Raw genomic sequence first — 16092 nt, 5'->3', positions numbered from 1 at the left:
TTCAGCTGTTCTGCCTGCGGTTATGGAACCGCCACCTGTCCCAGACCTGTTGTTTTTCAACTCTTAATGATCAGCTATGAAAAGCCAACTGAAAATTATTCATGATTATTATTTGACCATGCTTGTCACTTATGAACATTTTTGAACATCTTGGCATAGTTCTGTTATAATCTCCACCCGGCACAGCCAGAAGAGGACTGGCCACCCCTCATAGCCTGGTTCCTCTCTAGGTTTCTTCCTAGGTTTTGGCCTTTCTAGGGAGTTTTTCCTAGCCACCGTGCTTCTACACCTGCATTCTAGCTGTTTGGGGTTTTAGGCTGGGTTTCTGTACAGCACTTCGAGATATTATCTGATGTACGAAGGGCTATATAAAATAAAATTGATTGAAATTGATTGATTAGCCCACACAAACGCATTGAACAAGAGAGGTTTTTTGGTGGGAACTAAAGGAAGTTTGTTCTAAAGCGTCTGTCCAATATCGGAGATATATAAAGTATCAGGAAACAATATAGAAATATATATTTAACACCTTATTTTAGACACTGAACAGTCTCCATATATACTTCCATACATTTTTTTAACCGGTACCGGGGTACCTTCAGATGAGTCTTGCGAGGCCTTATGCAAAACAACCAACATGTACGTATTCGTGAGTCTCACCTTTGCACCAAGGGGTCATATTAGTGTGTAGCCCAAACTTTTCGGACACTACGGCTGTATTGACTTCAGACGAGTCCCAAGACGCTTGTGGGGGTAGAGCAAAAACGGAGCAATAATAGTTTGTAGGCCAAACCGACGCTAGAGAGAATTTTGTGAGAAGACCGATTTTCGGGATGTCTTGACAAAAACCGCTCTAGCTCTGATACCTTTCACCGCAGAAGTGCGACATAGAAGGATAAGGTTGATTGAGACGAATCCAAAGCAAAAAAAACTAATTTAAACTGATTTATGATACTAATTAGATTCAAGGGGGCGCAGACATAGACCTTAGAGAACACAGGCAGAGCATCAGCTAGCTATGTGAATAAGATTTCTCTGTGAAAACGAGCACTGTGTATCTATCATGATGGATATCAAGGCAATCTGAGGATACCTACTTTTTAGTGTTCATCTTATTTCATCTGGCAGAAAGCTGGATCTACAATTTTTGGGAAATGTACATTTATGGGAATCATCGATTGTCCATACATATCCCATTATGCTGGGATGAACTTATATCCACTCAGATTACACGGTATGAAAGTTCTCGAAAAGGGAAGAAAATTATCCTTTGGCATCTTTTCCCAATAGTGAACGCATTTGCTACATACTTCAGTTTTATGCTCTTGTGAAGGTGAGCTGTAATAGATGGAGCAAAGAAATGTATATACTGTGACTAAAAATAGAGGGCAGGATTTCCTGAGCACACTGAAGGCCGTTATTAAAATTGAGTATTTGACAGCTTCTAATGTAGCCTATTCATTCTACAGTGTTTTGCATTCAAGTTTGTTTTTTTTTAACACAAAAACTTAAAATAGTATATACAAAAACTGGAACGCAATATTTTATTACAACATTTGCTGGACTTAAACCAGTAAAGTCTGAAAAACATATTTTAATAAGATGCCAGCAAAAGCAAACTATCATGTTAAGTTAGGTAGCAGACATAACTTGGATCAAATCATTACATTTCTAATGCTGTAGGTGTGTATACGAATGACTTGGATTGTAAAACAAATTGGACAGGTTCTCACATTTTACTTTTGGGGACACAAGCAGCAAAAGCCAGTCTTTGCAAGCAGCATTTGAAAATCAAAACAAATATTAGCTGCTTGAACATTTGACTATGAACTCCAAAATGTTGTTTCAATTAGAGCCCCTCTAAATAAGCCCCCCCCCCCCAAAAAAATGCATACAAAGTAGCTTTATTCCTCACACTGAACAAATTAGTCCAACAGTTTTATTAAAAGGGATTCTCCAGTACTTTAGTATACTTTTTAAGCCAGTAGTTCGGATGGTAGTGTCACCTATGTGCACCACGTTATTGCTCTCTCTCACTCTGCTGTATGTGCATCTTGCTAGCGGTCACTTGCATGACGATCGCTGAAGCTCATTGGTTGAAATCAAATTGCTAAGGGGCTGGCCCACATGAGGGAAAAATGGCAAAGCACAGCTTCCAGAAAAACAGTTGCTTTCAAACTAGGGATTTTGTGGCTAATTCAAGCCAAACTAACTCTGCTCATAGATCATGCATGCATGAATGAACGAACTACACATTGAACTGCCAGGAAGTGTCAAAGTGTGAGGTTAATTATTATTATTCTTTATTAAATATATATATATATATATTTGGCCAAAGTTCCAGAGCCTGTCTAAGTGTGTATTCCTCTTGCATTACAGAGACAGGAAGTGGTCCAGGAAGTGTGAGGAGCACGAGGAGTGCCTTTTCTTCTACATGAACATGTCATCATAGCCTGGCGGCGGCATGTGATCTGGGTCTGGCCTGGAAACCACAGAGCATAATACAGTCATACATCCATAAATAATACTCTTCGACAAATGCCCCACTCAAGACATACCTGGTGGGCAATTTCTGTGACAGCCCACCACACCAGCCATTTTTTTTCTCACTCACACTCTTTCTCACTCAATTTAACCTTGACTTCAGTTACATACAACTGACTGACATATTGAATCTCAAATACCTGTGTGTGTTTACAATAGCCTTCGCTTTCTTACCCAACATACGGATGAAAATTCATCCCTTTTCCTAACTCAGGCACACTTGGATTGATTTGAACACCGGAATGTTATTTATTGTGCACTTATCCATGTCAAATAAATTCCATCATATGTCAGCAGCATACCACCCTGCATACCACTGCTGGCTTGCTCCTGAAGCTAAGCAGGGTTGGTCCTGGTCAGTCCCTGGATGGGAGACCAGATGCTGCTGGAAGTGGTGTTGGAGGGCCAGTAGGAGGCACTCTTTCCTCTGGTCTAAAAAATATCCCAATGCCCCAGGGCAGTGATTGGGGACACTGCCCTGTGTAGGGCGCCGTCTTTCGGATGGGACGTTAAACGGGTGTCCTGACTCTCTGAGGTCATTAAAGATCCCATGGCACTTATCGTAAGAGTAGGGGTGTTAACCCCGGTGTCCTGGCTAAATTCCCAATCTGGCCCTCAAACCATCATGGTCACCTAATAATCCCCAGTTTACAATTGGCTCATTAATCCCCCTCCTCTCCCCTGTAACTATTCCCCAGGTCGTTGCTGCAAATGAGAACGTGTTCTCAGTCAACTTACCTGGTAAAATAACGGTAAAATAAAAAATAAATAAAAAATATAGAAGTGAGGTTACACGCTATAACAAATCAATTATAAAAGGCATATCATTTATAAATATGATGCACAAAAATAAAAACACAATCACTGAGTTACAGTAAATTAAAAAAAATGCATTAGGCCCTAATCTATGGATTTCACATAACTCAGCAGGGGCGCAGCCATGGGTGGGCATAGGCTCACCCACTGGGGAACCAGGCCTAGCCAAAATCGGACACACTCTACCCCCCCCACACAAAAATGGCTTTATTACAGACAAAAATACTCTTCAGTTTCATCAGCTTTCCAGGTGGCTGGTCTCAGGCCAGTTGAACATACAGCCAAACGTTAAAAAAAACGTTTAAGCTGCCTCGGTTTATGGTCGAAATTAACATTAAATTCTCTGGCAACAGCGCTGGTGGACATTCCTGCAGTTGGCATGCCAATTGCATGCTTCCTCAAAACACAATGCCACAGCTGTCTCAAGTTATGTGACAAAACTGCACATTTTAGAGTGGCCTTTATTGTCCCCAACACAAGGTGCACCTGTGTAATGATCATGCTGTTTAAATCAGCTTCTTGATATTGCACACCTATCAGGTGGATGGATTATCTTGGCAAAGGAGAAATGCTCAGTAACATGGATGTAAACAAAATGGTGCAACCAAAAAAAAGCTTTGTGCGTATGGAACATTTCTGGGATCTTCTATGTCAGCTCATGAAACTTTACATTTGGCGTTATATTTTTCTGGTTTGCTCACCATAACTCCTACAAATGTAAATGTTAGCTAGTAAGCAATAAATAGATGTATTACTTACACAACTTTCCAATTATGCACGAATGATTAATAATTTATAAGGCGTATAGTTCATACATTACTGTAAATAATGAATATAATCAATAGTTCAAAGTCTGTAAATAACTACACTTTTACAGCTTACTAACATTTACAAATGTAGGAATAATTCACAATGGTGAGCAAACTACTTATGAATGCCTTATAAAATGGTGAACATTATTAATACCCAAAATAAAATTCAAGGAAATAACTCCTACCCAGGTCTGTGTCTTCCGACAGGCCCAAAGGGGTCAAAGCGGGCCCCGGGTGGCACAGCTCCCGGCGGCAGGATGCCACCAGAGGGGTCAAACCCCGAGCGGGGGTAACCAGCCCTCAAAGGGTCCACGATCATCCCTCCTCCACGACCACTGGTAGACACAAACAGAGCAGTCATTGGTGTATTGCGTTAGATAGCATGTTCTATTTGCTGTGATAGTGACTCAAGAGTTTTCCACTTTCCTAATATTTGAGCCTTATCTTCATTGTCCGCATAATTCAAGTCACGTAATCGAAATTAAAATAAATGAAGTCCTTTAAATGAACACCATCTACATATTTGGAGGACTCATTCGGAGTGGTTGGATTAATGTCTTTAGCGCCTAGTGCTTTAAATTCAAAGAAAACAATTGCTTTGCAGTCAAGATGTCTTGAGGATCTCATTCAATGTCAATTTCTATTACTTTTTGTAATGAACTAGAGAAATGTTCTACCATTGCTGAGTGCAGGAGGGAAACTCACCCAAAGGGATCCAGATCAGCTCCACCTGCAGCGAAAGGAGCCATGGGGTCTGGCCTGAAAAACACATGACACCACTAGTGTAACACGAAGCAGACTTCACTCTATGGTCTTTTAAAACCTACTTTGTTAAAATATTGTGAGTTATAGCTTGCAAAATAAACAAATGTGAATCTGGGTGACAACATGAGGAAGTTTTTCTACATTAGGACTGTTTCACTCAAAAGATTAAGTCTGCGTCATGTGGTATCGTAACACACACGGCAAATTAAAGACTGCATATAGTTTTGCACCCATGCAAGGTATTGTCAGATGTCAACTAAATCTATTGATCCAAAGTGGAAAACTGGTTGATTTTTTTTTGTACATCCAACAACCAATTCACGTCAGCTGCCAAATAAATACAAAATCCATGTACATTCAACGTTGTGTACCGTTCACCCGCAGGGATCTTAACTGAAAAACAAAATGTCAAAAGTATGCATGCACGTCAATATAGTATCAACACTTACAGATGAAGTTGGAAGTTTACATACACCTTAGCCAAATACATTAAAAAAAAAATGTTCAACTCAGTTTCACAATTCCTGACATTCCCTGTCTTGGGTCAGTTATGATCACCACTTTATTTTACGAAGGTGAAAAGTTACAAATAAAAAAACTGAAATAAATAATTCGCTCTACTATTATTCTTTCATCACATTCCCAGTGGGTCAGAAGTGTACATACACTCAATTAGTATTTGATAGCTTTTCCTTTAAATTGTTTAACTTGGGTCAAACGTGTCAAGTAGCTTTCCCACAATAAGTTGGGTGAATTTTGGCCCATTCCGCCTGACAGAGCTGGTGTAACTGAGGCAGGTTTGTAGGCCTCCTTGTTCGTGCACGCTTTTTCAGATCTGCCCACACATTTTCTATAGGATTGAGGTCAGGGCTTTGATGACCACTCCAATACCTTGACTTTGTTGTCCTTAAGCCATTTTGCCACAACGTTGGAAGTATGCTTGGGTCATTGTCCATTTGGAAGACCCATTTGCGAACAAGCTTCAACTTCCTGACTGATGTCTTGAGACGTTGCTTCAATATATCCACATAATTTTCCTACCCCATGATGCCATTGTTCTGGAATTGATTCGCATTTTTCGCACCAAAGTACGTTCATCTCTAGGAGACAGAACGCGTCTCCTTCCTGAGCGGTATGACGGCTGGTGTTTATACTTGCGTACTATTGTTTGTACTTGCGTGAACGTGGTACCTTCAGGCGTTTGGAAATTGCCCCCAAGGATGAACCAGACTTGGAGGTCTACAACTTTTTTTCTTTTGATTTTCCCGTGATGTCAAGCAAGGAGGCACTGAGTTTGAAGGTAGGCCTTGAAACATATCCACAGGTACACCTCCAGTTGACTCAAATGCTGTCAATTAGCCTATCAGAAGCTTCTAAAGCCATGACATTTTCCAAGCTGTTTAAAGGCACAGTCAACTTAGTGCATGTAAACTTCTGACCCACTGGAATTGTGATACAGTGAATTGTAAGTGAAATAATCTGCCTGTAAATAATTGTTGGAAAAATTGTGTGTCATGCACAAAGTAGATGTCCTAACCGACTTGCCAAAACTATAGTTTGTTTACAAAGATGTGTGGAGTGGTTGAAAAACAAGTTTCAATGACGCCAACCTAAGTGTATGTAAACGGCAACTATACGTGTGAAACTTGTTTTGATTTAGAATAGACCATTATCATGCACCCGTTTCAAAACAGGGGCATCGGGGAAAAAATACATGTTATACATGCACTTAAACAGCGAATGGAGGATACATTTTCCTGTGGTTCATTTTCATGCCAGCCAGGTAGGCTATACTCCTGCTGTAAAGAGAAGTAATGTGCTTAATATTAAGTAAGTTGTATAGCCTATAGAAATTTTGCGCAACATGACCACTCATGAAGTGTTTGATTAGACTTGCAATCACATTTGCATTATTGTCAGAGAGATTAGAGGGACAGAGTACCAGGCAGTTAACAAGTTTGGTAGACTACTAATGACCAAAGCTTTGAGAAACCTAATTACCGTGACTAAAATGGTCACCTGGAAATTGACTGCTGGTGTGTCGGTAATACGGTCTTATGTAGAAAAATTTGAAATTATGTTGACATTGGATAAAAGTAGCGACTCAGAAATCGAAAATTATATATCACACACTAGAGTTGAGAAACAATGGGAAAGTAAGTCTGCTTTGAAAGTTGATAAACCCCACTTATGAGAAAATGACCCTCGAATGTTTTGGTACACCTACCGGAGAGCTCGGTCTACAACCATTCACCATCGTTCACACGCTCTTAAGCTTTAGCCCCAACCATCTTTTTAAGGATTTGTATGAGGCCATGTGCTAAACAGAGTTAGAACGGTAGTGTACTAAATAAACAGACTAAGAGCTGGTTTATACCGTGTATTGATATATCTGTTGACAGTTGTCATAGTGACATCATGAACATTATTTTGTCTTCGACATCAAACTTGTCCTGGTGGTCCAAAATGGCATAACTGGTGTCTTTTTACCACCAATCAACCCATCCGTTTAAAATGTAGTATGTCAATATAGCAAACCAGGCAACTTCTAAACAATGTTTTAGTTTGTTTTGGTTCATTTCTAGCTTGTTAGCTAACCAGATAACCTTAACTTCTTGCGACTACAGGGGGTGCTGTTTTCTCATTAGCATAATTGCATTACAGACTAAACGGCTTCCTACTAAATTCTTGCTCGTACAATATGCATATTATTACTATTATTGGATAGAAAACACTATAGTTTCTATAGGCGTTGGAATTTTGTCTCTGAGTGGAACAGAACTCATTCTACAGCAATTTCCCTGACATGGAGTCAGATTTCACACATTTTGGCCCCTGATCTGGAGTCAGTTTAAAGGCGACTGTGAACGCTATCAGGATACGGACACTGCTTACGTCTTCCCCTGGATGCCTTTACGTGATGACGATTTGAATGGTATCGATTGCGCAATCACAGCCACTATAAATGAAAAAATCCTGTAGGTAGGAACTCTTTTCCAGCTGCACCGGATGCGCGTTGGACACCGCGCTGCTCTTTTTCCAAACATTAGTGTAGGCAGTAATATTTCTCCTGTCATGTTTTTACCCGTTATAGGTGTTTACAGCATCATAAGGTAGTTAATTTGAACCGTTGTATAGCAATTTATATCCTTTTAGTGCGATTTTGAGGCATTGCTTTGTTGTGCACTTTGACGCGCTGGGCACATTTCGGGGTCCCGGTCGTACGTTAGTGGGCATTTCGACGGACAAGTGGACATCTTTCGGCCAAAAGAAGATTAGACCCAAGAAAGGATTCTTTGCACAAGATTCTGATGGAAGAACAGCTCAAAGTAGGAACAATTTATTATGATAAATCGTGTTTCTGTCGAAAAATGTTAATGGCTTATGACGCCATCTTTTTAGACGTAGCTTCGCTTGGCGCAAACTGTATTGAAAAGTAAGGATAATTTAAAAAATGTAAATCAGCGATTGTATTAAGAATTAAATTGTCTATCAATCGCTGTCCACCCTATATTTTTTAGTCACGTTTATGAGTATTTATGTATACGACTAGATCACTGTCTAATATGGCGCACGACATTGTCTGACCAGCTGGGCAACTTTTGTCATTGTCTAACCATGATTTTGGTGGCTAAATATGCACATTTTCGAACAAACTGTATATGTATGTTGTAATATGATGTTACAGGAGTGTCATCTGAAGAATTCCGAGAAGGTTAGTGAAAAAATTTATATATTTTTTTGCGATGATATGATATCGCTCTCTTTGGCTAGAATCAGTGCTCGGGTAACGTTTGCGTATGTGGTATGCTAATATAACGATTTATTGTGTTTTCGCCGTAAAACACTTAGAAAATCTGAAATGTTGTCTGAATTCACAAGATCTGTGTCTGTCCATTGCTATGTGCTGTGTATTTTTAAGAAATGTTTTATGATGAGTAAATTGGTAATACAAGTTGCTGTCTCTAGTAATTCTAGGAGCTTTGGTGAGATTTGTGATGCTGGCTGCAATGGCAAACTATGATTTATACCTGAAATATGCACATTTTTCTAACAAAACCTATCCTATACCATAAATATGTTTTTAGACTGTCATCTGATGAGGTTTTTTCTTGGTTAGTGGCTATCAATATCTTAGTTTAGCCGAATTGGTGATAGCTACTGATGTTGAGAGAAAATGGTGGACAAGAAAAATGGTGATTTTTGCTAACGTGTTTAGCTAATAGATTTACATATTGTGTCTTCCCTGTAAAACATTTTAAAAATCTGAAATTGTGGCTTTATTCACAGGATCTGTATCTTTCATTAGGTGTCTTGGACTTGTGATTTAATGCTATTTAGATGCTACTATTTAATTGTGACGCTATGCTAGCGATGCTAATCAGTGTGGGGGGGGGGGGGGGGGTGATCCCGGATCCGGGGTAGATACTTGTGAAAGGTTAAGTAAGCTGGCTAGCCAGTTTAAATAATGACCATATCATATAGCTGACGTCTTCACTTAAGCTAATTTGTATTCATTATTACATGAAAATAAACTTAGTCATTATTTACAAGTTAATGGCAAGCCAATTACAGAAATTAGCTTACGGTTGCGAGTTAAGAAATAAAAGCAAGGCCTTCTACTGGAGAATTTTAGAAATTGGACATTAAGTGTTTACATTCAAATGACACTCCCGTAAATTAGTGACGCGCAACACACCTACTTTCCTGCAATGAGTATCATATTCATAAATACCATTTTGTAATGTTACTAGGCTAAAACATTCAGTATAAGTCAGTGACTACAGCTGATATAGTACAGTAGGGGTATTCAAGTAATGTTCTTCTTTACTAAGGTGAACATCAACTGGCCCAACATTCACCAGTTGAAGAAACCTGTAGAAAGGTATGTTGTACAAACCAGTTAGGCTGCCTATTGGTCTGTGGATGCCTTGTGGGAATGCGGAGAGGGTCACTGTCCGGCTGGGAGTCGTCGGATTTTTCTCTGCTCCTCTTGTCTTCCTTTCTTGGCGCGGGCACTGAGGGAAGGAGCTGTCTCTTCACCTTCTGAGACAAATCTTCTGCATTCTTGAATACACTGACAGAGGGGAGGATAATGTCAATATCAACACGGTTTAGATACTTATAGGAATAATAAGGATCATTCTGTACAGAACTGGAATAAAAATTGTAATGCATGAAAATGTATTTTGTCACAAGGAGCTTTGACACATCTTGTCATTGTATCTACACTGAACAAAAATATAAAAACACAACAGCATCAATTTCAAAGGGTTTACTGAGTTCATAAGGATATCAGTCAATTGATTAGGCCCTAATCTATGGATTTCAAATCAAATTTTATTGGTCACATACATGGTTAGCAGATGTTAATGCGAGTGTAGCGAAATGCTTGTGCTTCTAGTTCCGTGATATCGGTTGGTGTAGGTGTCCTGGAGGGTAGGTAGTTTGCCCCCAGTGATGCGTTGTGCAGACCTCACTACCCTCTGGAGAGCCTTACGGCCTTACGGCGAGAGCAGTTGCCGTACCAGGCGGTGATACAGGCCAACGGATACTCTCAATTGTGCATCTGTAAAAGTTTGTGAGGGTTTTTGGTGACAAGCCAAATTTCTTCAGCCTGCTGAGGTTGAAGAGGCGCTGTTGCGCCTTCACCACGCTGTCTGAGTACAGGAGAGGGCTGAGAACGCAACCTTCTGGGGCCCCAGTGTTGAAGATCAGCTGGGTGGTGTTAACTATCCTCACCACCTGGGGGCGGCCCATCAGGAAGTCGAGGACCAAGTAGCACAGGGCGGGGTTGAGACCCATGGTCTTGAGCTTAAAGACAAGTTTGGAGGATACTATGGTGTTAAATGCTGAGCTGTAATCGATGAACAGCATTCTCGCATAAGTATTCCTCCTGTCCACGTGGGTTAGGGCAGTGTGAATGTGATTGCGTCGTCTGTGGACCTATTGGGGCGGTAAGCAAATTGGAGTGGGTCTAGGGTGGAGATGATATGATCCTTGATTATTCTCAAAGCACTTCAGGATGACGAAAGTGAGCGCTACGGGGCGATAGTCGTTTTGCTCAGCTTTCTTGGGAACAGGAACAATGGTGGCCCTCTTGAAGCATGTGGGAACAGCAGAATGTGATAGGGATTGATTGAATATGTCCGTAAACACACCAGCCAGCTAGTTTGCGCATAGGCTGAGGACTCGGCTAGGGATGCCGTCTGGGACGGCAGCCTTGCGAGAGTTAACTTCTTTGGGAACAGTATTGAGTAGCTTGGATGAAAAAGGTGTCCAGAGTAAACTGCCTGTTACTCTGGCCCAGAAGCTAGAATATGCATATAATTAGTAGATTTGGATAGAAAACTCTAAAGTTTCTAAGAACTGTTTGAATAAAGTCCAAGTATAACAGAACTGATTTGGCAGGCGAAACCCCAAGCACAATCCATCCAGGGAATTTTTTGTTGTTGAGGTCAATCTGTTTTCCATTGGTTTTCTATGGCAAGCCCGTTTTAATAGAAATATGCTTGCAGTTCCTATAGCTTCCACTAGATGTCAAGTCTTTGGAAAGTGGTTGATGTTTTCCTTTTGAGAAATGAAGAAGTAGCCCTGTTATTTTCCTGCGTCACTCCAGGTGCACTCTAATGTTTTGGTGCGCGCGACCTGGAACGCGCTTCACTGTTTTCGTCCGGTATTGAACGCAGTTTATCCCGTCTTAAATTTTATCGATTATTTACATTAAAAAAAGACCTAAAGTTTTATTAGGAAAGTTGTTTGAAATGTTTGGACAAAGATGACAGGTAACTTATGAGATATTTTGTAGTCATGTAGTACGAGTTGGAACCGGTGCTTTTCTGGATCAAACGCGCCAAATATAGCCAAAAATGTCCATTTATAACGATGGAATTAATCGAACAAAAGGACCATTTGTGATGTTTATGGGACATATTGGAGTGCCAACAGAAGAAGCTTGTCAAAGATAAGGCATGAATTATATCTTTATTTCTGAGTTTCGTGTCGCGCCTAGCGGGATGAAATATGATTGTCTGTCTTTGTTTGATGGGGTGCTATCCTCAGATAATAGCATCGTTTGCTTTCGCCGTAAAGCCTTTTTAAAAATCTGACACTGCGGCTGGATTAACAACAAGTGTAGCTTTAATTTGGTGTATTGCATGTAGAGGTCGACCGATTAAATCGGAATGGCCGATTTAAGTTTTCATAACAATCGGAAATCGGTATTTTTGGACACCAATTTGGCAGATTTCCCCCTCCCCTACACCTTTATTTAACTATGCAAGTCAGTTAAGAACACATTCTTATTTTCAATGACGGCCTAGGAACGGTGGGTTAACTGCCTTGTTCAGGGGCAGAAAGACAGATTTTTACCTTGTCAGCTCAGGGATTCATTTTTGCAACCTTCCAGTTACAAATCCAACGCTCTGCCTTACATTGCTCTCCACAAGGAGCCTGCCTGTTACGCGAATACAGTAAGAAGCCATGGTAAGCTGCTAGCTAGCATTAAACTTATCTTATAAAAAACAATCAATCATAATCACTAGTTAACTACACATGGTTGATGATATTACCAGTTTATCTAGTGTGTCCTGCTTTGCATATAATCGATGCGGTTCGCATTCGCGAAAAAGGACTGTCGCTGCGCCAACATGTACCTCATGTACCTTGATTTCTTAAAATCAATACACAAGTATATATTTTTAAACCTTCATATTTAGTTCATATTGCCTGCTAACATTAATTTATTTTAACTATGGAAAACGTGTCACTTCTCTTGCAACAGAGTCAGGGTATATGCAGCAGTTTGGGCCGCCTGGCTCGTTGCGAACTGTGTGAAGACTATGTCTTCCTAAAAAAGACAGCCAACTCGCCAAACGGGGGATGATTTAACAAAAGCGCATTTGTGAAAAAAGCACAATCGTTGCACGACTGTACCTAACCATAAACATCAATGCCGTTCTTAAAATCAATACACAGAAGTATATATTTTTAAACCTGCATATTTAGCTAAAAGAAATCGAGGTTAGCAGGCAATACTAACCAGGTGAAATTGTGTCACTTCTCTTGCGTTTATTGCACGCAGAGTCAGGGTATATGCAACAGTTTGGGCTGCCTGGCTCGTTGCGAATTAATTTGCCAGAACTCTACGTAATTATGATATACCATTGAAGGTTGTGCAATGTAACAGGAATATTTAGACTTATGGATGCCACCCGTTAGATAACATACAGAACGGTTCTGTTTTTCACTGAAAGAATATATATGTTTTGTTTTCGAGATGATAGTTTCCGGATTCGACCTCAACCTCTCTAGGGTAGGGGGGCACTATTTTCACCTCCAGATGAAAAGCGTGCCCAAAGTAAACTGCCTGTTACTCAGGCCCAGAAGCTAGGATATGGATATAATTAGTAGATTTGGATAGAAAACACTAAAGCTTTCAAAACTGTTCAAATAATGTCTGTGAGTATAACAGAACTGACATGGCAGGCAAAAACCAGAGAAAAAAAATCCCTCTTCCTGGATGGATTTATGTTTGTAGTTTTCTATTGAATGCCAATACAGTGCGGTTGTGGGGCCGGCTGTATGTCCTGCCAAATTCTCTAAAAGGATGTTGGAGGCAGCTTATGGTAGAGAAATGAACATTGCATTTTCTGGCAAGAGCTCCGGTGGACATTCCCACAGTCAGCAAAACTACACATTTTAGAGTGGCCTTTTATTGTCCCTGCACAAGGTGCACCTGTGTAATGATCATGCCGTTTAATCAGGGGCGGCAGGTAGCCTAGTGGTTAGAGCATTGGACTAGTAACCGAAAGGTTGTAAGATCGAATCCCCGAGCTGACAAGGTACAAATCTGTCATTCTGCCCCTGAACAAGGCAGTTAACCCACTGTTCCTAGGCCGTCATTGAAAATAAGAATTTGTTCTTAACTGACTTGCCTAGTTAAAATAAAGGAAAAAAATGTATATTTCTCAATATGCCACCCCTGTCAGGTGGATGGATTATCTTGACAAAAGAGAAGTGCTCACTAACAGGGATATAAACACAAACTTAAAGATACGCTTTTTGTGCATATGGAACATTTCTGGGATCTTTAATATGTTGGGTTTCTATTTTTGTTCAGTGTAAAAGGATTGTTGAGAAATATTTACTTGAAGTTGGGATATTTGTATTTAGCTCATCTAAGACTCTAGGCAACAAAGCAAGAATTGGTGTAAAAAAGTCATGACCCAACACACGCACACACCAAATTCAAAGAATGTGTGGTCCAGTGGATTTCCTTATCCAAATACTTATAAATCTGTTGTTCGTCACTTTTGCTCCATTAAGTACTGTTAAAATTGAGCAAGCCTTCAATACATCCCCAAAAATATTACATATTTACCAACCTTTCAAATGTCTGCAAATGATCTGCATCCACATAATCACTGACATTCATTGTCAGGTCTGACACCTGTTCAGTGGCCGAGTCCTGACACAATAGAAAAGAATCACACTTAGGCCTACTGTAGATGTAGCCTAACTACATTTCTGAGAAATAACCACTTATGATTTGAAATAACATTTTGAATAGCTGTATAGTTACCATTAAGTTGAAGATCAATGTGGAATCCACAGTGATGGCTTTGACCAAGAAATTAGACTTGTCATCATTTGACTTGTACCGCAGGGTGTACAATTCCTTGCTGCCATTCCACCCTGTAGGAAGCAACTCCGACTTCTTGTCACCATTCTGAGGCTGAATTAAATGTAAATAACAGATTTATTAATTCATAATTAAACAGGTATGCATCGTCACGCGTCATGTTGCATAACGTCAGACCCTCTCAAGATAACTATTTAAAGCCACAATCATGAGTTTGTTTCAGCCCAATGTTAACCCCGCCACTTTAAATGTCAACTAAGGATGAAAGAATGTAACCACACTCATATTCGTAGATGGCTCAGATACAAAGAATGACAGTCCTAGCTACAGATTTTAATAGCAAATAACTTGATTTAACCAAACAGATGTGGTATCCATTATAATTGGGGGTTACATGTTAGGTACGGTTAGGAGTAGCACAGCATTTCAACCAACTTTAACTAGGCGATACTATCTTCGTTCTCGTTTCGGCCAAACATGCATCTTCTGAAAGTGTCCAGTTTCAGGTGGTTACCTTAATCAATAAGGCCCGAGTAAGTGTGGTATATGGCAAACAACGCGGAGTGCTTGGATACAGCCCTTAGCCGCGGTATATTGGCCATATACCACAAACCCACGAGGTACCTTATGGCAATTATAAACTGGTTACCAACGTAATTGAACCAGTAAATAGTATTATCGTTTGGTCATACCTATGGTATATGGCCTGATTAGCGTGTTACAAAATATAACTAGAGACCTGATAGCGATTGGGAAGCTAATTTACAAAACACATAAGCAAAACACAAAACACATAATCAAAATAATGAGTATTTACATATTGGCATTCATACAAATTCAAGAAACGTATTAATTTGTCAACACAGTTTGCTGACAGCATCACAACTGGCTACCAGCGACAGATTAGCAGTCTGACATGCCTTGCTAACTAACTAGCTACAGCTAAGTATAGCTAGCTAATTTAGCCAATTGACTAGAGTACCAACTATAATTATTAATGCTTGTAAATTAACTAGCCAACTATAGTTGGTTAGCGATGATACATGTCAGACGGCTAATCTGGCGTTGTTAACAAATTGTGACGTTGTCAGTAAACTCTAAAGCAATTAGCTATAAGATATGGAATTATAAAATCAATAATTTGTAGCCTGCTGGCATCACACTCACCTCATCTCCTAACCCAAGGCATTTGTACCCACTCTTTACAATTTCCCAGTGAACAAAACACACAACGACGTCTTGTGGACAGGTAATACTGCCTGCTACGCAGCTATACAAAAGCTCTAAACCAGCCATCTTTCGGAAAGTTATGAATCGATAACGTTTGATCGAAAACGAAAGACTTGCGAGAGGCACGGCTGTTTATGTTGATCATTGGGATGCTCTCAATGGCTGATCCACGCGACCTCTCCTTTCTCCTTGTCTCCTTCTCAAAACTCATTGGATGAGAGAACCAGAGGTACCGCCCCTCTGACCTTCTCCTCCAATGTGTTCTGAGGAGACGAGGAGAAA

At 40.1% G+C, this 16092-nt stretch overlaps 1 protein-coding gene across 1 annotated transcript; it reads right to left on the bottom strand.

Moving 5' to 3' along the window:
* Positions 1 to 1530: 1530 nt before the first annotated feature.
* On the bottom strand, positions 1531 to 15994 carry psmf1 (proteasome inhibitor subunit 1). The gene is made up of 7 exons (XM_055867849.1): positions 15748 to 15994; positions 14521 to 14673; positions 14324 to 14406; positions 9838 to 10014; positions 4878 to 4931; positions 4358 to 4507; positions 1531 to 2482 (listed from the first exon to the last, which is right to left on the bottom strand). The coding sequence occupies exons 1-7, from the start codon at positions 15874 to 15876 to the stop codon at positions 2431 to 2433; spliced, it is 798 nt and encodes a 265-aa protein (XP_055723824.1). The 5' UTR covers positions 15877 to 15994; the 3' UTR covers positions 1531 to 2430.
* Between the last annotated feature and the right edge of the window lie 98 nt (positions 15995 to 16092).

The sequence above is a fragment of the Salvelinus fontinalis genome, chromosome 18 (genome assembly GCF_029448725.1).
Source record: "Salvelinus fontinalis isolate EN_2023a chromosome 18, ASM2944872v1, whole genome shotgun sequence".
Classification (NCBI taxonomy): Eukaryota; Metazoa; Chordata; class Actinopteri; order Salmoniformes; family Salmonidae; genus Salvelinus; species Salvelinus fontinalis.
The sequence above is the reverse complement of the archived record's forward strand: the minus strand, read 5'-3'. Positions and strand labels throughout refer to the sequence as shown.

Coding starts and splice junctions, on each gene's coding strand:
- psmf1 (XM_055867849.1), bottom strand. CDS start 15,876: ATGGCTGGTTTAGAGCTTTTGTATAGCTGCGTAGCAGGCAGTATTACC. Junction 14,674..15,747: donor GCCTTGGGTTAGGAGATGAG/GTGAGTGTGATG, acceptor CATTTAATTCAG/CCTCAGAATGGTGACAAGAA. Junction 14,407..14,520: donor CATTGATCTTCAACTTAATG/GTAACTATACAG, acceptor CTATTGTGTCAG/GACTCGGCCACTGAACAGGT.